This window comes from Osmia lignaria, chromosome 10 (assembly GCF_051020975.1).
Source record: "Osmia lignaria lignaria isolate PbOS001 chromosome 10, iyOsmLign1, whole genome shotgun sequence".
Classification (NCBI taxonomy): domain Eukaryota; kingdom Metazoa; phylum Arthropoda; class Insecta; order Hymenoptera; family Megachilidae; genus Osmia; species Osmia lignaria.
In genome coordinates, this window is record NC_135041.1 from 4419845 (window position 1) to 4441454 (window position 21610).

General features: G+C 29.1%; 4 protein-coding genes across 11 annotated transcripts; 1 reads left to right on the forward strand and 3 right to left on the reverse strand.

Moving 5' to 3' along the window:
• Positions 1–110: 110 nt before the first annotated feature.
• On the forward strand, positions 111–2307 carry Trmt112 (tRNA methyltransferase subunit 11-2). The gene is made up of 3 exons (XM_034340458.2): positions 111–353; positions 494–595; positions 739–2307. The coding sequence occupies exons 1-3, from the start codon at positions 276–278 to the stop codon at positions 931–933; spliced, it is 375 nt and encodes a 124-aa protein (XP_034196349.1). The 5' UTR covers positions 111–275; the 3' UTR covers positions 934–2307.
• Positions 2308–2876: 569 nt separating this feature from the next.
• Positions 2877–8049, reverse strand: LOC117611938 (uncharacterized). Of its 3 annotated transcripts, XM_034340449.2 has the most exons (11): positions 7916–8049; positions 7457–7601; positions 7121–7243; positions 6583–6782; positions 6106–6315; positions 4784–4952; positions 4649–4715; positions 4428–4584; positions 4155–4292; positions 3959–4072; positions 2877–3881 (listed from the first exon to the last, which is right to left on the reverse strand). In XM_034340449.2, exons 1-11 carry the CDS (start codon positions 7987–7989, stop codon positions 3659–3661), a joined length of 1620 nt encoding a protein of 539 aa, XP_034196340.1. In that variant the 5' UTR covers positions 7990–8049; the 3' UTR covers positions 2877–3658. The 3 variants fall into 3 exon arrangements, with proteins under 3 accessions (XP_034196340.1, XP_034196341.1, XP_034196342.1); XM_034340450.2 differs by lacking the exon at positions 7121–7243 and having other exon boundaries at positions 2879–3881; XM_034340451.2 differs by lacking the exon at positions 6106–6315 and having other exon boundaries at positions 2881–3881.
• Positions 8050–8184: 135 nt separating this feature from the next.
• On the reverse strand, positions 8185–12375 carry LOC117611942 (HIG1 domain family member 1A, mitochondrial-like). 4 transcript variants are annotated; one of them, XM_076690729.1, is made up of 4 exons: positions 10129–10309; positions 9043–9185; positions 8643–8859; positions 8185–8318 (listed from the first exon to the last, which is right to left on the reverse strand). In XM_076690729.1, exons 2-3 carry the CDS (start codon positions 9176–9178, stop codon positions 8675–8677), a joined length of 321 nt encoding a protein of 106 aa, XP_076546844.1. In that variant the 5' UTR covers positions 9179–9185; positions 10129–10309; the 3' UTR covers positions 8185–8318; positions 8643–8674. The 4 variants fall into 4 exon arrangements, with proteins under 4 accessions (XP_076546844.1, XP_034196352.1, XP_034196351.1 ...); XM_034340461.2 differs by lacking the exons at positions 8185–8318; positions 10129–10309 and adding an exon at positions 12121–12375 and having other exon boundaries at positions 8349–8859; XM_034340460.2 differs by lacking the exons at positions 8185–8318; positions 10129–10309 and adding an exon at positions 9630–9838 and having other exon boundaries at positions 8349–8859.
• A 1228-nt stretch (positions 12376–13603) lies between these two features.
• On the reverse strand, positions 13604–21503 carry LOC117611045 (Cysteine string protein). Of its 3 annotated transcripts, none has more exons than XR_013062858.1 (7): positions 21286–21497; positions 20539–20677; positions 19872–20021; positions 19661–19792; positions 18116–18172; positions 15878–17246; positions 13604–15726 (listed from the first exon to the last, which is right to left on the reverse strand). XR_013062858.1 is itself a non-coding variant. In XM_034338936.2 (7 exons), the coding sequence occupies exons 1-7, from the start codon at positions 21303–21305 to the stop codon at positions 15659–15661; spliced, it is 729 nt and encodes a 242-aa protein (XP_034194827.1). In that variant the 5' UTR covers positions 21306–21500; the 3' UTR covers positions 13607–15658. The 3 variants fall into 3 exon arrangements, 2 of the variants coding, with proteins under 2 accessions (XP_034194831.1, XP_034194827.1); XM_034338936.2 differs by having other exon boundaries at positions 13607–15726; positions 17084–17246; positions 21286–21500; XM_034338940.2 differs by lacking the exon at positions 18116–18172 and having other exon boundaries at positions 17084–17246; positions 21286–21503.
• Between the last annotated feature and the right edge of the window lie 107 nt (positions 21504–21610).

The following is a 21610-nucleotide window of genomic DNA, read 5'->3' on the forward strand; positions in this document are numbered from 1 at the left end:
GCTAATTTTACGTATTACAATTAAAACATTAATAAAGTAAAAGAAATTTATTATTCAGGGTTTTTTATGATAAAATATAGTTGTATAGTTGTATGTATTGTCCTGAAGTTAGAACTTAGAACGTGTTAGAACGCGAGTGCGCATAAATCGGTAAAAGCCGGCATCAAGATCAAAAGTGGCGTGCGATGAACGTGTAGCGTAAGATCTTGGCAGGCAGATAATTGCAATTTTTATTTAAATCATTCTAATTAACAGAATATTTCAAACTAAGAAAAATGAAGCTTCTAACACATAATATGTTGACTTCAAAGTGCTTGAAAGGCGTAACTGTTGGTTATCCTTTAGGGATTGTTGTAAGTTTCAAACGTTTTTATAATTTGAGGTTAATTTTAGTAAACATTCAGTTAAATATTCTGTGAAATATTAGATTACTGTATGTACATGAATTCGATTGACTTTATATTAATAATAAGGTGTCTATATAAACTTATAGGCTAAAGATATTAAAGTATCAGAAGTAGATTTTAATTCAGAATTTATTGCAAGGATTATTCCAAAACTTGATTGGGCTACACTTTGGAAAGCTGCAGAAAGTGTAAGTTATTTATAGTCAGTAGCTAACATTTCAAATGAGTTTACTAACTTTAGTAAATAAAAATTTAAATTTAAAATTCCAATACATTAGTATTAATACATATGATTATGTATTAATAATAACCCATACAATTATAAAAACAGATAGGTCATGTTGGAGAGTTACCACAAACTTTAATTCAAGACTTTGAAACAAACGAGGAGTTCTTGAAAAAAGTTCACCATGTATTATTGGAAGTAGAAGTTATTAATGGAGACTTACTATGTCCAGAATCTGGTAGAAAATTTCCCATTAATGATGGTATACCAAATATGCTCTTAAATGAGGATGAAGTTTAATTATTGACATTACAATAATAAGAAAAACAAAATTACATTTTACATACATTTATTTCAATGAGTAAATGTTCATATGTTGTATATACAATTCTTTTCTTATTACAATGTGTATAAGTTTTATTTTATACTTTTATTAGTGTAATTAGTACAAAATACTGTATTAACTAAAATAAAATAAATAAATAAATGTCTTAAACTCATTGGATTGTTTTTAATATTTCAAGCTATTTAACAATTAAACACAATATATTTAACAAAATAAAATGGAACTTAGCATTGCATATATAAAGAATTGCATATCACATTTAAGAGTTCTATCAATAAATTAAAGTGTAAGACAAATGATTATAGATGTCTTTATTGTACAGATATGTGTAAATACAGTGAAATACAATTTTTGCATTACCTTAATATTCAGTATACACCATTTGGATTTACAGTATGTTTATATTGCTAATTACTGGACTGTTTTCATTAATTATTAATTTCTAGGACGAAATTTTTATTTACCTAAGGACTTGCTCTATCAGGGCAAATATGATTTCTGGCATTATTACAGCGACTATATTAAATGAGAAATAATTCTGAAAATATCTAAATATAGAGATTTTCTTTCGTGTACTCGTACCGCGTAAAATTTGTTAAAAATAGTTTCGTTTCTGTAAATAAAGTAATGTGTACACGATAAATTGCTTGGAACTTGAAATCTTAATTACAGAGCATGTTAACACCATTAACATTTAACATTATTGTTTGAGTATACACTGATCTTACACCATTAACATAACAAAACCATCATAGATCAACAAATTACATACGATAAAATACATTCATTACTTTAAGCTTAGCACAATGTCACTAACACCTATTGCACACAATCTTCTATATCTAATTTATGTATGTTTAATGCGACTTAAGAGGAATAATGAGAAAATTGTTGTTTGCTTATTATATCTCATAAAATAGTGTTCCAGAGAAAAGCATTTTTTTTTTTGGATGGAAGAATTTTAATAGAAAAAAATTTGGCATTTAATATATTGATAAGTAATTGCTCTGTAGCAACACATTCCAATACACAAACACCAAATCATTAGTGTACCATGTTCGCAGAATACCACATATAAACATTTGTATACGAGAAAGTGTTTCACGTTGGAATATCAAATTGCAGTAGTTATCTAATTGAAATATTTATCCCCCGTTAATGTACTCTTACGCATACGTGGCAATACTCAAAATATAGTCAAAATAGATTATTTTATTCCTTCTAGTTTCTTCAAGAGTCAAAAAGCTATAAAAATAGCTCTCAACTAATCTGCCACAGCCCATCTGTTACTAACTTTTATTTATATAATAGATTTTTTTTTTTTCAAAGGCAGGAATATTCTTGATTAAGCTATGAAAATACTTCTGTACATTCATTTTAACTATAACGCATATAAACATTATTTCTTTTTCCTTTTTTTGGTTCAGCTTGTCATCAGAAACCCTATTTTTGTTATGGCCTATATTGTATCTGATAATTGCCTGGAAATTTGTGTCTCAGTAATAGTTTTATTTAATATGGTTCAAAATGTATATAGTTTATAAAACTAATAGCTTTTGAAATATTCGTCGCATAATTAATGAATTTTGTCTTACTCTTATATTTATTCCAAATGTTTTATAATACTGAATAAGTTGGCTGTAAATCCATGATTATGGTTATAAATCTTGTAAACAACGAAAATACAATTATAATAGTTAAAATTTTAAGTGTTGAAATATTAATAACTTTTTATATCTTACATTATAAATATACATAACATAATAATTTTAATAAAAACACATAATAATACTGTTGACAAAACATTAAAAAATTGAAAAACTTTGAACCCTTTAATTGAAATAAAATATGTGTTTTAATTTCATAATGAAATGTAGCATATTTCAACACTTTGTTTCGTTACAATGAGACATTTGTTTAGGTCTAACATTTAATTAAATAAATACGAAAATTAACATTATTACTGCAAAATATTTTATCATAGAATTAGTTATTATTGCTACTACGAATATGTTGCATTCAAAGATAAATAATTAGAAATTGTATCCACATTTGCAAAGAAGTTCATTACTAAGTCTTTTTGTTTAAAATACAACATTACGATAATTGAATAAATATCAAAGATTTTTAAAATTATTTTGCGACTAATTAAAAACTTGGTCACATTTATGTACAGCTTAAAAATGACAAGATATGTCATAGGTGGAAGCATGGTAATATTTCCAAATTGATAATGCATAGTTGAATATGATATACTTTTAAAATGATTTAAAGTATTCGTGTGTAAGTAAACCTGAACACTTCTTTGCTCATTCTTTCACAATTATAGTCTACCTACTACTACCTTGTACATATTACTTTATCAAATTTAGCTTCTATGTCCAATATATCAAACTAATAAACATAAAAGAATAACAAAACTTGTCAACAAGTAAAAGATAAACATAACAAATATTTATCAATATAGTTGCAGTATAAATATATAATAAAACATAGAATTAAAATTGATATTTTTAAAGTTTATACCGTATATATAAAAATCTGAATATTTCGATCGATTAATATTCAGTGAAAAACAAAAAACAAAAAATAGAATACAAAGACGTGCTTTGCACGAAACAAAATTTATTTTTCTACTTAACAAAAATAAAAATTAACAAAGAAACAATTAAATATATTTCATTTACCACGACTCTCAGTGTTAGATACGTTTCGTTGAGAATAGATAGAACCTTGAGTTAATCCCCTCAGTGAACCTTTCCTTAATTCTGAATTAGGGCCTTTAGCAATGCAACGACTCCCAGAAACTAAACTTGCATCGTGCCCGTTTGCTAGTGTTTTACTGAATATCTCGTTCGTCAATAGATTTGGATCTGGTCCTGACCATGGTGCATAATCAGGTCTAAACATTTGGTATAAAAATAAATACAGTGATAATGTTATTAAAACCCACGCATAGAAAGTGAACTTTAAACCTACAGAAGTAAATCATTATCGGCTCCTTTTGGTAAATCAGGGTTTGGTCCTATAGGTTTTGTCAAGTATGGAGATTTATATTCATTATCTTCTGTAGTACTTGTTCCTCGGGAAACTCTGAAAACGCCATTTTTATGTTCTTCAAAAACTTGACTCCATTATTAGGAAACTTTGAATACAATGTAATACCGTGCCTTACTTTGGAATTTCTATTTTATTTTTAGATCGCTTAGATTTTTCAGAGTCTGCATCCTTAACTATTTTTTTAATTGGCGATGCAGTTAACTTTACAGCTTCGATTACCGGTGGACTATCTTTCCTTTCGTCGCTTCTACTGCTACAAATTTGTTAGATATATACATATATACACAATTAGAAGGTTTATTCCATTGTTATATTACAATGATGTCAAGAATGTCAAAATATAATGAACTATCTATTTAGGCCTATAGTCCGTTTGACTTTTAATTACCTTTGACTACTTGTACATACAGGTCTTGTTGCTTCTTCCATAACCATAATGTCTAGTATGTGTATTGCTTTTTCCTCATCGTAATCAACACTATCCATAGCAAGCATTATAACTCTTTCCGGCACTGATTTATACTTCTCCATTAAACGTGTTTTTACTAATAAATTGCAATATAACAATTAAAACGCCGGCATTTAGAAAGCATTAATAAACATACTTACTTTTATTTTTGTCTTCTAAACTTTTCATTCGCGGCGGAGGAGTAGGGGCATGTTGTACATTTCTCATCTGTAATCACATCAAATAGAATTAATCAAAGGAATGAAATAATAGTAAAAGGAAATTTAATACGTTACTTGTTCTTCCTCTTTTCTTTTTGCTTGTGATCTAGGAGCTGTAGGATTTCGTTTTTCATAGCCCAAATCAATCAGTTTTTCAGAAGCTTTTTGAACATTGTTATCACTTTGCTCCAAAATATCAAGCAACATAGTTTCTTCCACTTTCGGAAATACATTCTTCAGGTACCTGTACACATACCGTTATTCATATATATAATATTTATATAAATACTTCATCTCATAACAAGTACAGACATAATCTACAGTACAAGATTCAACATTGTGCAACAAATAATTGACCCATAAATCAAACTAAATATAGCAGAAATAATAATAAAAATAATCAGGTATTAAAATAAATTAATAAACTATATGCAAAATATTACCAACATTATACATTATTTGCATGTGTAATCCATAGATTAACAATTTAAAATATCAAGATAATAATATACTTTAAATGTATGACATAATACACATGCATATACTACCATGCTCAAATCACATTTCTTTTGAATAAACCGGTATTCTGCTGCATGCGTGGTAGATCTTTAAAATATTGTATGTGTGTATATGTACGTAAGCAGACATGTTTATTAAATTATATAATAGTGTATAATGTTTTGTAAATTTACACTTAAATATAAACCTTTAACAAACAGTTCCTTATCACAGCATACAATGTAATAACAAAACAAACTCAGTTTTTGTTACTAAAAATTAAACAAAACATATTAGTAACGTAAAACTTAAACAAACCTAGGCTCTGGGTAATTTTACACTATCCAATATGAGGTGTACTGTAAACCAGGAAGAAACTGAAAGAAAAAATTGATTCCAAATGATAAATATTAAATTTAAAAAAAAGGAGAAAAAATAAATAAGAGTTAAATAAAGAAAATAAAGAAAATTTGTTTGGCCTTTCTAATTTCATTCTTTGATAACTACTTGACACAACTTTATCTACTATGTATGACATAAAACATCTACAAAATTTTATTGCAAATGGGATTAAGACATTTTGCATTCTCATATTACACTAATACTTTAAATATCATGATTCATTAAACTTTACTTAGAAGATTAACACACTGCAGATACAATGATTTATTTCCATAGGAAATAAAAAACTTATTATCTGCAACATGTAACAGTACATGCTAATTACTACATAGTACTGAATAATCATACCGACGAAATATACCAGATACATAAAGTGAACAGATAAACATAGTACTCTACTTTTTATCTGATACATTTCTTTGAAATTATTGTAATATACAATATCAACATCTAGCATCCATAATAGATGAAACTGAAATTGTAAATATCGAAAGAACCTAAGTTTCATTTTTGGGGAGTGTGGGGTTGGCCGAACCCCACGAGGCGGACTCAATGTTAGAGCTGCATGTATAGCATGCGGTGGTAATCGCCATCTTGGTATAGTGTAGTTTGAATGAACTCCCACAGGTGTGCATGGTCCTGGAGCACAAAGGGGATTCTTTTCCACTTGGAGAGCGCTGACAACCAAAGCTGCTCTGTTATGGTATCTGAAAGATATCAGCTACCACCTTAGCCCTATATTTGAAACAGTGCTAGCAAAACTCATTGAAAAGAAGCCAATTTTTAATTGGCATAAATAAAACCACCAGCATAAATGTAACCAAATACATAAAAAAAAAAATACAACTTTGTGCATTAATATAGTTTGGCCTTAAAAATAATAAAAATTACATTTTGAATAATGAAAAGAGTTAATTAGAATCTTTTTTAATGGCATGAATATAATATTAAATATATTAAATTTTGAAACTTACTTTTTTAAAAGAAGTCGAATATGAGTGTCAGAAACAGTTGGAAACATAGCATTGATTTTAGCAACTTGTAGTTCAGTATCAGAGTTCTGAGTTAAACTTGTTTCCATATTCCTTATTGGAGTAGGTGATCCAATTGTCATGTCCCCAAATCTATTTGTCATGACACTAACTGATTTCAAAGATAATGGAGTTTTCAGTTCCTATATAAATTATTTGGATTAAACTATTGTGGCTATTATTCATTAAATGTTAAACATTAAACAATTATATTTATAGAATATACATAATGAGATCTAAGATTAATCACATGAAATAAATTTAAGATTTCTATATAAAATTAATACAAAGCACATTTTGTTTTATATTACCATTTCATCTCTAACTACTTTAAGGATTCCGTTTGTGCCAATTGTATAGGATACTTTTTATGTAAAGAAAATTAATAAAAAATTGACTAACTGAGATCTCATTGTATTATAAACTATTATATTGAAATATCAATTGATAAGTAACACATTTGCAAATGTAAATTACCTACCTGTAAACTAGGAGGTAAAAATGCAAGTTGCGGATTATGATAGGGAGACGGTGTTGGATAGATTTGTGGAGCTCTGTGAGCTCCTGTATAACCTAAATGTCCACCACTTCCATTTCCACCAGTCTATTATTTTGTAGTACATTACATATTTTATCCAAATGCAGCATGTGCATATGACAAAAATATATATATATATATATATCGAAAGTGCAATTAGTACATTTTGATACATGCATAAGTGCAATGTTAAAAACATCCAAATGTTAATATATATGTATGTAAATGGATGTTTAGTAATGTGACAAATTTAATGTAAAGCAGGAATTATCTACAGACCTGCATGGGTATATCTTGGGAAGTTATAGTTGTAGCAGAACTCAGTGCCATTGAATTTTGTGACTGTATATACTGAGAATACTGCCAATATCTTACTCTCGGATCTTCCCATGTTGTTGTACGATTAAAATGATTTATAAAATATCTGAAAAGTATTGTTTTGTTTTAATTGATTTATAAAATTAATACGTTACAATTGTTAATTGTACATCTTTAAAACGATTAACATATCATATGTTTTAAAGTGTACAAGGAAAGATGATTAATAATTCTATTTGTCAATGTTTTTTATTAAATTTTTATGTATCAGAAAATCAAACGACGGAATAAAATTCGATGAAATAGACATTGCGTAACGCAAGCCATTTATAAGAAAAGAAAGGTATTCTAATTGTTAATATTTTTTTATTATAATATTCATTGATCAAATATAATGAATTTTTATCTGAATTTACATACGGACGACCACTTCGTATATCATATCGGCATTCCCAGCCGGGTGGCAATTGACTCCTGTCACTTTCTTCAGCCATCTTTGCGTATTTTAACAACTTGAAGTAAGCTCTTATGGATCTAATACTACATATTTACTGTCCAGAAATACATGTATGTCAATATAAATTAAATTATGGATAAACACATACATGTATTTTAAACATTTTAAAGAACACTTCCAGGTTTTAGTAAATAAAAAAATTTTAGGTAAAATTAGTTATTTTACATAAGCTTTATTATTTACAAATTGATGTAATATGTTCACAAATAATGTTTAACAGAAATCATGATTTTGGAGTTTAATTAAAATTCTACAACATATTCTTTCAGAAGTTTGTTGAAACCATTTCAGTTTTCTCCAATATTTCTAAATAGGGATAATAACTTTACTTTAAATTTTATTGATTGTTACAGTGTTTATTTTAAAAGCATTCTTAGAAATATAATATCTTGAAAGGTAATAAGTTATATAAATAAAGAATTTCAAACTCTTAATAATATATACATTTGAGAGAATATTAAAATATTATTGCATAAAATCAAATACTATTGATGGTGTTTTTCTTATAGAGTTACTTGACATAGATCACAAAAATTACAGATTTTATATTCCTGTACAATGCTTATAGTTTCTACTGTAAAAATCTAAATTAATCATAATTTGTTCATTTTCAATATTATAATATCTTACTTTTGTTCACTAATAAGTAATGACAAATATCATCAGGTAGGTTTCTGTTTACTAGCATAATCTTTATACATCTGATACACCATTCCTAGAGTTATAAATCCTAATGCAGTAGATTGAGCTGCAACTCTTAATTGTATGAAGAACAAGGAAGGTTTAATAGTTCTAGTCTTCCACTTGTAGGCACCTATGCCACATACTGCACCAAAACCTAGTATACCTATAAAAAAACATACTGATTATTAATATCTATTACATATCATGCAATTTTTCTTACTTCAATAACAAAAGTAGAAAAATCAATATGGGATAATACATTTGCAAAATTAACAGTTTCATTTATAAATACTTTTTACTGTTAAAAGAATAATTCTTAGATCTAATAGATCTATTAAACATGTACCAGCTATAAGAAATGGTGATCTTTGCATTGTTTTATATATGCTTTGTCCTAATCCTGCTGGTTCTTCATTCTCTAATGTTAGTTTAAGAGCCTCTTCTGGGATCTCTAGTGGTTCAGCATGCGGGTACTGATCCATTGTTCACCTACACATATCACATTCAAATAGATAAAGAAATTTAATTAATGAATTTATATAACTTTATTATGCGCACATGCGCGGATATGTAATTACTTTTATACTTTTATACATTAATAAAATATATAAACTATATACAGATGTTTTATAAATGTTTCATATAAAATTAATATTTAAATATTTAATTTTTTAAATTTTACTGTATTATCGTTAAAAGGGATTCATTATAAATTTATTTATTTAAATATTAGTTTGAAAAATAATACTGCTCAAAACACAAAAAGATATATATTAGTACTATATATTTATATAGCCAAAATTATTTCTGCATTGATATTAACACTACACGTGTTTATTAGATTACATCATCAGTATTTCGTCATATTATTTCCTTTATCGAAATAATATGAATATTTCCATGGTGAAAAATACCATTGTGAATAATACATACGTGGTATGTATCTATGTATTGATTTATCGCATTTTTCTTTCTACGCACTTTTATCGATTTAAGAAAAAAACGTGAGCGTACTTCTATATATATTTTAATGTTGAGATAATGACGCAGTGACTACAGATCCGTAGTCACTGAATGAAGTTTGAACAATTTCGATTTATTTTATAATTATAAAATAAGATATCAATGATAGCTTATACCAATTAAATGTTAATACTTAAAGAACGAAATAGTTGATGCGTTATTAGGATATACTATGATTTAATGTTATAAAATGGTAAAATTTGTTGGTCCCGATCGATAAATGAAATGATAAATTCTCATTTTCAATTATACTATTGTAGGTATTTATGTTGTCATAACAATAATGCATAACAATAATAAAAATTGTAATAACAGACATAGGTTAATCAATGAAGTTGTGCTAATTAACAATTATTAATAAATTACTGCATTATAGGAAATTTGTAAATCGCAGTAGGTAAACGTTTACCTTTGTCTTCCGAACAATATATAAAATCCCAAATATTTCAATCTCAGTTCAAATACCCGAGAGTATTAAATTTCCTTAGTTTCGTGACAACCGTCACGATGCAATTCCACACGATTTCATGAACGAACTTTAGATTGCAAATGATTGCGAATAACTCGTCATTGACTACAGCAACTACAGTGTTGCCACCTGTGGTGTTGCGTGTGGATTTAATTATCTAGGGATTTTGGGGATGTGAGTAAGGTGCCCGTGGAGCGCTGAAGCACTCTGCTCGCGGCGCGGGTTTTAATAAAAAAAACACTTTGCGTTTAAGAAAATGATTTTGGTATAACTTTATTTTCCTTTCCAGAAATTATATCAAGACGAGTTGAAGCTTTGAATCGTTCCGAGTTTGGCGGTGAAAATCTTCGATCGATGTTGACTGCCATCCCCTCTTCACTGGATCCTGAATCCTCCCTCAGGATCATCCCTGGTCCAATGGTGGAGGAGCCCATCTCTGTCCGGAGGCGGTCCCTCTCCCTGGCTTCGGTCCACCCTTAGGCGAGTGGAAGATGGTGATACTCCGCCAAGACTCGAGAACGATTCTGTGCACACGTGCTAAGAGAAAGCGTGGGATCCAGAGAAAACGGAAGATAAAGAGGTCTCGCGCTAACGAGCCAAGGCAACCCTTAAGAGAATTTACGACCCTTTGTAAATAAACAGGATGTCGAAGAGACTTCGACAGTCTCAAGAACCAACATGATTTTCGTTAAGAGTAACGAATTAGATACGGCCCGTAATAAATTAGTTTCTTAGAAATTTCAAGTGTGACAGTCTTATTTCTCCGGATTTCCAACTCTCTCCCAGCACGATCACCCGTGTTGAAAGTTTTACAATGTCTTATCTATTGTTTGTTTATTCCTTTGAATTTTGGCTCCTAATTTATGAGCATTTATATAACATAATGCAGACATGCTGCAGTCATACTCTTATGCAGGCCTATTCGACTTGAACTTCCACCTGGCAAATTAGTGACGAAAAAGTTGTAGACAGCTCTTCAATCAGATAGGTTGGGGCATGTTTATGTTGGAGCTGCGATAAAATATAAGAACGTCAATTGAAGCGGCGCTTTTTTTCTTTTATCTAGTCTCTTTTTTTCTAATCAACGCTCTTATCGTTTATCGCAGTTTAAATACTAATTTTTTCGTTTTCAATAAAAGGTATTTAGATAACATACTATGGTTATATAGGTGGTTTCATATGTACATAATACAAAGAAAATACACCACAATGTTTTTTATAAATTATATCTTTATTTATATGTTTAAGTTTTACAATATTTTGATATTTTTTTCACGTGTTGATTATTTTTTGTATTATCATCTAATTTCCAAAAAATAATAAACAATATATGAAATTATATCCAGTTTATGGTCTTTGCAAGGAAATATCAATATGTTTGATTCAATGCTCTACGACATCTAATTTGTGGCAATGCTGTACAAATAGATTCTCTAATTTTTTTATAAAATTAAAAAATCCTATATTTGAATGAATACATGACAGTTCGTCACCGAATTTTTGTTTGACACTGTAATTATTAGTATATGCAGTAACTGCTTCCTTGCATGTTGTACTCTGACAATGAGTTGCATTGAACTTGTCGCAGTGAAGTTGGCTACAAATTCACTAACACATTCACACCGAGTCGGTGAGTCGATTTCGCCCATCGTCTCACCGACGCAGCGTGAATGTGTTAGTGAATTTGTAGCCAACTTCACTGCGACAAGTTCAATGCAACTCAGGGTACATTGTATAAATGTCAACAATTGCTGACAAATACGTCCAGTGATAAAATATATGATGCTATCAAACGTTGCTGTTCAAAACAATCAAATACACTCCATTAGCATTTTTGATTGCATTATCTAATGTTAATTTAATTTTATTGAGTGATTCATTTGGTTGCTTCGATCTGTATAAAGATTTACACTTATATACGGATATACATACCAAACTTAATTTGGATGATGGAACGTTTTCCACAGCAGATATTACGTATTACGCTTACTAATTCACTTCGACTCGACCTACGGATCTATCATCACTGCGACCAATTAGACAGTATCGCCACCTACGATTTCTTGGTCATTACGTCGCCACGGTAATGTAGTACAGGCAACATACATATAGGGCTGCTCTCATGGCATCGTCGCCATATTACATTTCATTCAACGCTTGCGATTACAAGCTTGCAGCTAAATTCACACGATATTGCACACATACATACAGGCGAGGTCACAGCCGACTCTAGTACTAGCCGTGCTGAAGTAAAAATGGCAACACCGCGGGAGTCTGGTCTGAATATATCAACACCTAGCCTACTCTATCTGCCTCCCGGACTCCCAGACTCTCAGCCAATCAACGTCGTCAGACTCCCGACTACTCTCTGGACTTCACATAACCTCTTTGGTTTCGTTCCAATAATTTCGCTTGTTTCAAGGTTTTTATTAACTTATATACACGTTCATCAATTCTTAAATGTTTCAATTTGACCCAAAGATGGTTTTATTTTGCTTCATACCTAAATTTTCTTGAAACCACTGTAAATATTTCAAATATCATGCTTCACAACACCAAACTACTTTGAGAGTACACAAAATATATATCACATTTATAACAATTTTATACTACCACATCACTTCTATTTGCCATAGTTGCAACGTTTATATATTGTTTATACATAATTAACACCAAATAGTGTATATTACTACAGCTTTTAATTAAAAAAGACGTTAATTACAATTCCGAGCACAGGACTCTGTTTTTGAAAATAGGACTCCCGATTGTCACGTGAGCGGTGTTGCCACGTTGTTCAGCTAGGCTAGTACTAGAGTCGGCTGTGGCGAGGTTCGCAACAACAGATACAAGAAGGTTAGGTTAGATCTATGTTTTACTAGTTTCCCTTCTACCACACCTCGCACTCATAATTGAAAAGAAAATATTATGACTCCCTTTGATTATATTTTTTAGAAATTAGTCAAAACCAGCTTAAGACTGGAAAATTATTAAAATAAATGTTTGACAAACTTGTATTTTAAAAAGAGCGCCATCAATTATTTTTATAATTCGATTCTAGCTTCATCTATATAAAATGGGCTGAAACTACTCAACAACTTACCAACCGGGCTTCCGAAACAGAGGAATACTAGCGCATCTATCAGAGAACGGTGGAAACTAGTTGGCAAGTAGTTTCCGCTAGATGCGCTAGTATTCCACTGTTCTGGAAACTCAGTCAGTAAGTTGTTGAGTAATTTTAGCCCTTTTTATATAGATGGAGCTAGGATCGAATTTTAAAAATAATTTATGGCGCTCTTTTTAAAATACAAGTTTGTCAAACATTTATTTTAATAATTTACTAATCCTAACTTGAAATAGATAAGGACGTAATACAATGTAGTAGATATAATAATTGCTTTGTAGATGGAATTAGATATTTATTTTTTTTATATAATATGCTTATAATAAGTTACACAATTTTTCACACTTTGAATTTATTTTATTTCGAAATCAAAGAGAGAAGGTAATGAAATAGCACAAAAGAACAGTGGCTTTCAGTACTCAAATTTTGTGTAGACCATTTCATTTTTTATTTAATTGCTAGATATTTAATTGAAACTGTCATGATCCATACGGATCTAATTCTCCTTCTATCTTTTAACAGATTGTTCAAACCATGATTAAATGTATATAAGTGTATATAAATATAAATATATATATATATATATATAGGTTTATAACAGATTACATTCGCGTAAAATGTATTCTACAGATTTTTCAACAACAAATTACATGTATGAGTGTATGCATGCATGCATATATTTATGCACAGAATGCAAAATTCTTTTAGTATAATTCAGTAATGGCTATTACCATTATTGACACAAGAAAATTGTTAAGTAAATGTGTATAGTGCATTCATAGCTTGGAGTTGCCTGAAACTCTTATTTAAATGGCCCACTCTGTATACATACTCATATGTATGTGCATACGTACAATCGTATTATATATGTATAATGTATTATACTACACATACATAATATTTGCATGACACCAGTTCAATAATTGTCTACTTCATAATACATTGCATAGATATTTACAAATATAGTACGAGCCTTGGATTGTTAGAGTAACGTAAGTATTTACTTGTTTAATTTTAATTATAAATGAAATAGTTCACGGCATATGTCTGTGTAACGACTTATTAATTAATATTAGGATGTTGTAAAATTAATACAATCTGTATTATTTGTTTTACAATTACTTATATTACAATAAAAAATAGTTTTTCAGTTTCCCTGGAATACAATAATGTCTATTAATATCATTCTTACATTAAAAATTATAGACCACATACGATTTTCTATGTTACATTTCTCAAGTAACTTATAAGGATATACATATTGAATATGAATAGGAATTAGTTTCATGAAAGCTGAAACAAGCTTCTTGACTCATTTGCTGTATCGAATACTTAATTTACAACAAAGTAGTAAAAAATTGAAGGATTGTAAAGTTTAGCATATTCAGTACATGTACTACAAATATTAACTTTAGTAATTAAAAGCATAATTCATTTTCCAATTTACAATTTTTTATAAATTAGTTGTTGTATAAAACAATATTTCAAAGAAAAGTCTTTCTCCCTCTATCATTTCCCATAACATTTACTTAACAATATAATAAATCTTTTCTCTTAGAATTTACTTTATCATAAATTTAAAATATTCTCGGCGAAAATAAACAATCGAAACGAATATTAATACTGTGCATTAATTTTACATCATCCTAATAAACACTGGAAGTGCCGCATTCAAACGAATTGACTCCTTATATGTACATAACTATCTTTTATATGGCAAAATTATTATTTAAAATAAATCTATTGGAACAAGTAGCAGTTGGATACATTTATAACTGTACAAATGAATAATTTTTATTTTATTTCATTTGAACGATCGCTATATTAATTATCATATTAAACAAGACTAATGATAAACACATAACGGTATGATTAATTAACAGGAATTTTAACAATGTTTTCTATTCATCTTAAGCCATTGATATTTATACTCGCGTACGTATATTTTGTTTACGTGTTTCATGCATTAACAAAATGTTTATCATTATATTGTTTTTACCATTGACAATGTTAGAAAATCTGTGAATGAAATATTATATGCCAAGGTCCATCTTTGTCACTTTTCTGTTACGACTATTCGCAGAAGGGGGTGTATTTACGTACGAACACTCATTTCATATTTTAAACTCTAAAGATTCTTAATAAAAAAAACTCTTAAATATCCCAGAATTTTTTTTTAATTTCATAATTTATGTTGATTATTTTTAACTTCAATGATTGGAACTATTTTCAACATTTTATCTTTGCTTGGTACATCATTCGTACAGGTACATAAATTCTACCCCCTGAAAAATTATAGAACGAATTTTCTAACGCTCATACCCCCATAATGTCTCTATCTTTCGGCGACTACCATTTTGTTGTACTCGTATCGGTCGTTCCAACATTTACTGCAGCGAAGGGGTTTGTGGATGCCGCTACATTTAACAAGAAACAAATAAGTTATACATATATGTGATATACCATTTTTTTCATAGAAATAACAATGTAATTCTAGAAAAAACAACAATTACAAAAGTATTATAACTATCATGCTATGTGTTGTATTTATATTTCATTTGTACTTGCCTTGTAATCTTCATTGATTGGAAAAAGATGAATCTTTACAATGGCTTCTCAACTCACCTGAACAAACTCCTTGCAACTTTGAGTTATGGTGCAGGTCAAAAGAAAATGCTCATAACAAGATAGCACTAAATACTCATGACTTTAAAGAGGAAACTGCTAATCTTATTGCATTAATTTTGAGAGTACTTAAAATTATTACATTAAATACTACTTTCGAATGTAATTACACTAACCTGGTATCAGAGAATATTATAAATAGAAAACAAATATTATCGGCATGACATTTATTATATTATAAAAAGCATTAAAAATAAGATTCGGTTTCCAAAAATTCAAAAACAACATATTTAACTTAATTCCTTATGCAGTTTTCTAGTACACATCGAAAACTACGATAAAGGAATACCTACTCCAAATTATTTACAAAATAAGACAAGTTTCAATATTTGTTTTTAAATAAATTTCGAGACCTACAAAGAATTAAATACGTCTACGACAGTAACTTGAAGTTCATTTACAATCATTCTATCCAGTAGAATAGAAAAATCCAATATGAAAACAAAGTTACTTTGTATATATAATTCTCTTTATGTACAAAATTTGTAACATGTTCGTAGTCAATAAGAAATTAATATCTATTAGAATATATGGCTGATTTACTTCTAAGTCTTCAAGTTGTGATACAAAAACGTATCACTTAGAAAATTATATTAACTTGAAACCGTGAATTTTACTGGTATAGTGGTAATAATTTATAAAGCTGTGTAAAGCTTTGAAGCTTTGTTAACGAAGCTGTACTAAACGCTAAAGTAGCTATATTTAAAATTGCAGTTAAATAAACTGTTTCAGCTTAAATACATTTTTCCTCATTTTTAATTTATTCATTCATTTTCAAGCTAGTTAGATAGAAACGTACCGTTTCAAATGCTGATATAAAATTGTCAAAAATGTGAATTTGAATTGATAATTAAAAAGGTTGCAACAGTAGACAGGTTTGTGCAAACTACGAGACAGTTAAATTATATAAGTACTTTTTTGTGAAATCAAACTGTTGCTTACGTTGCACATATCAATAATACACTTCACTAGAAGCGTGGAATTAAATAAACAGAAGATGAAAAGATAGGCAAACAAAGCTAAAGTTGATGTAACAAAAATATGCTCTAATTAAACAAGGTGCATTAAATATTTAAGTACTCGAAATACCAGTCGTGTAAATAACTCTTTCAGCACCACTGTTTAAGTTTGTGTTTTCATCAGCTGTAGTGGGTGGCGGTGGCATGGCGAAAATGGGTTGCTGGTTGTTAGAATTATTTGGAGGACCACCCTGTGGTTGCGCTATGATCGCATCCTCATCACTTTCTTCTTCCTGTTGAACAAAATGGTGACAATGAATATTGACTCTTCCAATTAATGATTCTCCAAAGCATATGCATGTTTTATATATACACGTGTACGCATAAAATTTACTTTATCTTTTGCCTGGTAGAGACTTGTTCATTTCTAATTTTCATTTAATCACGTTTGATAAGCAGAGTTTGCTTTCTGAAGAGTATAAACAAACTGTAGAACAGTAATTGCAACTGGCCATAGTTAAGAAAAAGATATATTAAGCATTAGGGAAAAGAATGTTGAAATTCTTAATCTTCGAAGATTTGTTTATACCTATCAATTCCTATATTTTGAAACCAACTTTATTCAAAAAGTGCTCATAGATTTTCACAACAGAGAGTTCTTACTTTCGAGCAAACCTACGTATACCAACCTGCAGTTCTCGTTCAGTACATTGTTGCATTAAAACCAGAAAGAATGTAAAAATCACGATGAAAAAAAGAAAATAAGATGTTCAGAAAGCTAGTATGAGAATGATTGAAAGCCGAAACATGTATTAGGAATTTGTTTCAATGGTTCTCAGTTCCTCCTGATTTCGTGATATCTAACACGAATCATCAGAAACGAAAATCCATTACAAAATTTGATGTTACAATTTTGTTATTTTAAGTAGAAGACATTACATTACATTCTAGTCTGGTAAAATACAAGTAACTGTATCAAAAATGAAACTTAAGAAACAAGATTTTAATAATTTTTAAGAGATAAATCTTGAAATTCTCTGGTACCTTGAAATATTTCAAATTATCTGTGATAACTATGATTGTTCGTGTTTTCAAATTGCCAAATTTGATAATACTTTTGTTAGAGGATTAAGAACCACTGATACCGATGAGAAAAACTTACCTTGGCCGGGGCTCTGGGTTGATTCGTCACGACATCGACATCTGGATTCTGGTCCCGCTATAATACAACAACAACGTAAACAAAACCGCTAATCTATTTTATTTTAAAGAAAAAAGAAGGCAAACGTAAGAAGTGCATGCTAGGCTAATTCAGAAAGGTTCCAGAAATAACAGATTGATTACGTATGATGAATATGAAGTGAATGATTAAGAAACTCATAAATTACAATGGAAAAAGTATGTTGATTTATAAACTTAAGAAACAAAAACGTTATTTCTTTTCTGTGAAAACACCTTCGATAAAAGTGATTAAAAAGTAAAAGCACTCCTGAAATTTAGACCAGTGAATCGTGAACTGCACGACTTATAAGTTCTACAGTTTTTGTATAAGTACAGCAGACTTCGTTATATTGCCACGGTTGCAACATAATTCTTATTCAACACGTTATTTAACACGAGCCTAGGATAATAGATGCAACTCGGCCAAGATGAAGGGAGGTGGTAAATTAACACAATCAGGCCTGAGGTTGCGGGTCCTTATCTCCCCTTCCAGAATAAGATTTCTTTTTTCTTCACGCTTGAGCGATTTTACAACCTCTCTGAATTTCATTGCCTCTTCTGTATGGATAGATCTACCCAAATGGGTCCGAACGCTGTCTCATTGATACAAGTAGATTTACCCACGTGACGTGATCCCTTGCTCCAAGGTAATTTTTTGCTGCTGATAAGAAATGATAGTATAATAACGACGATGAGGTAAACTGGCAATATAACAAGCCACTGTACTTACATAAAGAAAATAAAGCAATACTTGATTTTCTACAATTATTTCTTTGTGAACATGTCTGTACACAAGCACCTAAAGTTTCAAGTGCGTAATTCTTTTATGAATGAAAACATTCATTCAAAAGAAGGTACCTAAGTAGATACGAATTTAATATCGTTATTAAAGTACTCACAAGGAAAAATCGCGACTTCGACGAGCGTTTTTTGAATGACTAATAAGCTCAAATTATAGGAACAGTTAAGTATAAATAAACGTTTTACATTTCGTTTCAATATAATTATAGATAATCCTTTCGAAGGTGATTACGTTAAAATTAATGTTGTTAATTCTTACAACTAGGAGTTAAGATCTCCCAAGGTTCTTCTAAGAAAACATCTTGCAACAATTTATGTGACAGTTCTTGTATCCATACAAGGCTTGTAATTGCCGATTAGTATCATTATATATGGAACGATTTCCATTCGTTTTAAACTAGTATATTTTATGCAAGGATCTCATGATTGAGACAGTAATCGAAAATTAATATTAAGAGTCACGGCTTTTATTTCGGAACTAAACGCTAACTGATAAATATTTTTTTTTTTTGTTAGTAATTACACTTACGTGAAAAACACACATACGTGTCATAATATAATTCATGTATAACAACTAGAAAAGACTTACAGAGAATGTATGTAACATTGTATTATTAAACAAGGTATATCATTGTTTATACCTTAATATATTTTAAGAAATAAGATAGGAAAATAGGAATTTTACCTGTAAATTATGGTATGCTCCACTATCTTCTGGTGGTGTAGGCTTGCACTTGCCACAACAGAAGTTGCAGCAACAGCAGCAACAACAACAGCAATAACACGCAGTTATCAAAGCACAAAAGAAGAAGAGTGCCTATAAATAACAAATCAATAGACTTAATATTTCTAACTTGAAAAGTAAAATAAAAATTAGGAAATAGATAAACACTTACATTGAACCAACGGCAATTAACACAGTATGCATTAACATTGTCTTCGCCGAATTGTTCAGCAATGTACAATCCAAGGGACCCATAGTTATCATATATGTTTCGTTTACTTAAATCTGTTAATATAGAATGGGCTCTATTTATTTCTTTAAACTGAAACATAATACAATTTAAACAGATTATAATGATAGATTGTACTTAAACTATGCTACAGATTTTAATTATGAATAATAAACATTATAGACATTTATTAAAATTTGTTTTACATATCTGATTTATAAGATTTATTCAAATCAGTAAAATATAACTTTTCAATGAAATTACACCAGCTTGATTATATCATCAATTACAGTGTGTAAAAATATAACACATATATAAAAAAATACACATTCTAAGAAATTCTGTGTAAATTGTATGATATAAAGGTATTACATATTATCTGATCTCAATCTTATCTAATCTACTGTATATTCAAAAATGATTCATTTAAAGTATAAATTTCATACAGTAAAAATTATGTTTCAGTACTCATAATTTTAAAACATAAATATAAAAGATTTAATTAACTTTAAGATATAGTTAACTAAACAAATTATACTATATTTTCAAACATTTTATGCATTTTATTATAAAAGTAAAGAAATTATTAATTCTTCTACATTTATTTTACCTTTTCTGTTGCTTCTGGATTATTTGGATTTTTGTCAGGATGATATTTTAATGCTAATTTTCTATAAGTTTTTTTGATTTCCTCGGGAGTGGCAGTTTTTGGAATTTCTAATATTTGGTACAGGGAATCCCCTGCTGTCCTGAAACAAATAAGATGTTAATAGATCAGTTACTTTAATTAATAAGAAATTACCTGATAATTATTTTGTTTTAATTTTAAATTTGATTTATAGATAAAAATTTTTACTCATTATTATCTATATTCTACAAATTTGCATACCTTGTTTTTCTGATTACTATAATTCGTTTATTACCTTCGTAAATAATTAAAAAAAAATTAATTCGATGTGTACTGAATAGAGAAAAAAAAAATGACAAGGACAGTCATTTTCAAATTCGCGTTAAGACATTTAAAAGGTAACAAACTAACCTAGCATTAAAAGCTTGTTAATTTTTAAACAAAATGTTATAATGAAATAAATTCATCATTCTTTATATTTTGCAAAAATAAATAATACATTATGACGAGAATTAATCAAGAAGCAATAACGAAATGATACATAAGTAAACCAGCGAGATTTAACCTAACATTTTATGATTATGTATAATTTTTGAATTTTCAAAATAAACGCGTTAAGTTAAATGCAATAGCTGACACTGATTGATATGAAAGGAAACAATATATTTTTGTACGAGAGAAATATTTCAGAAATTTATAATGTTCAAACAAGGGTGGTAAAATACTCACGACATTTTTCTTTTATCCATGTTTAATGGAAATTTGCGTTATTTGACTGTACGATAGAAAAAAGTAGAATTAATTTTCTACAAAGTTATTTCGAATGTTCGACGTCTTATACTACAAGTACATGATTTTCGTCATTAAATGCTCGTAACTTTTTGAATAGATGTTGTGTCGGATGATAGCAAGGAAAAGGATTCAATATTTTAGTACCAAAAGTGGACACAATTGCGCCAAATTGGCGCCACTGAAAATACAAACTCAATATAATATAATGGAAATACAAAGCTATTGGTGTATATTATCTTTACTAGATGAAGGATCAAATACA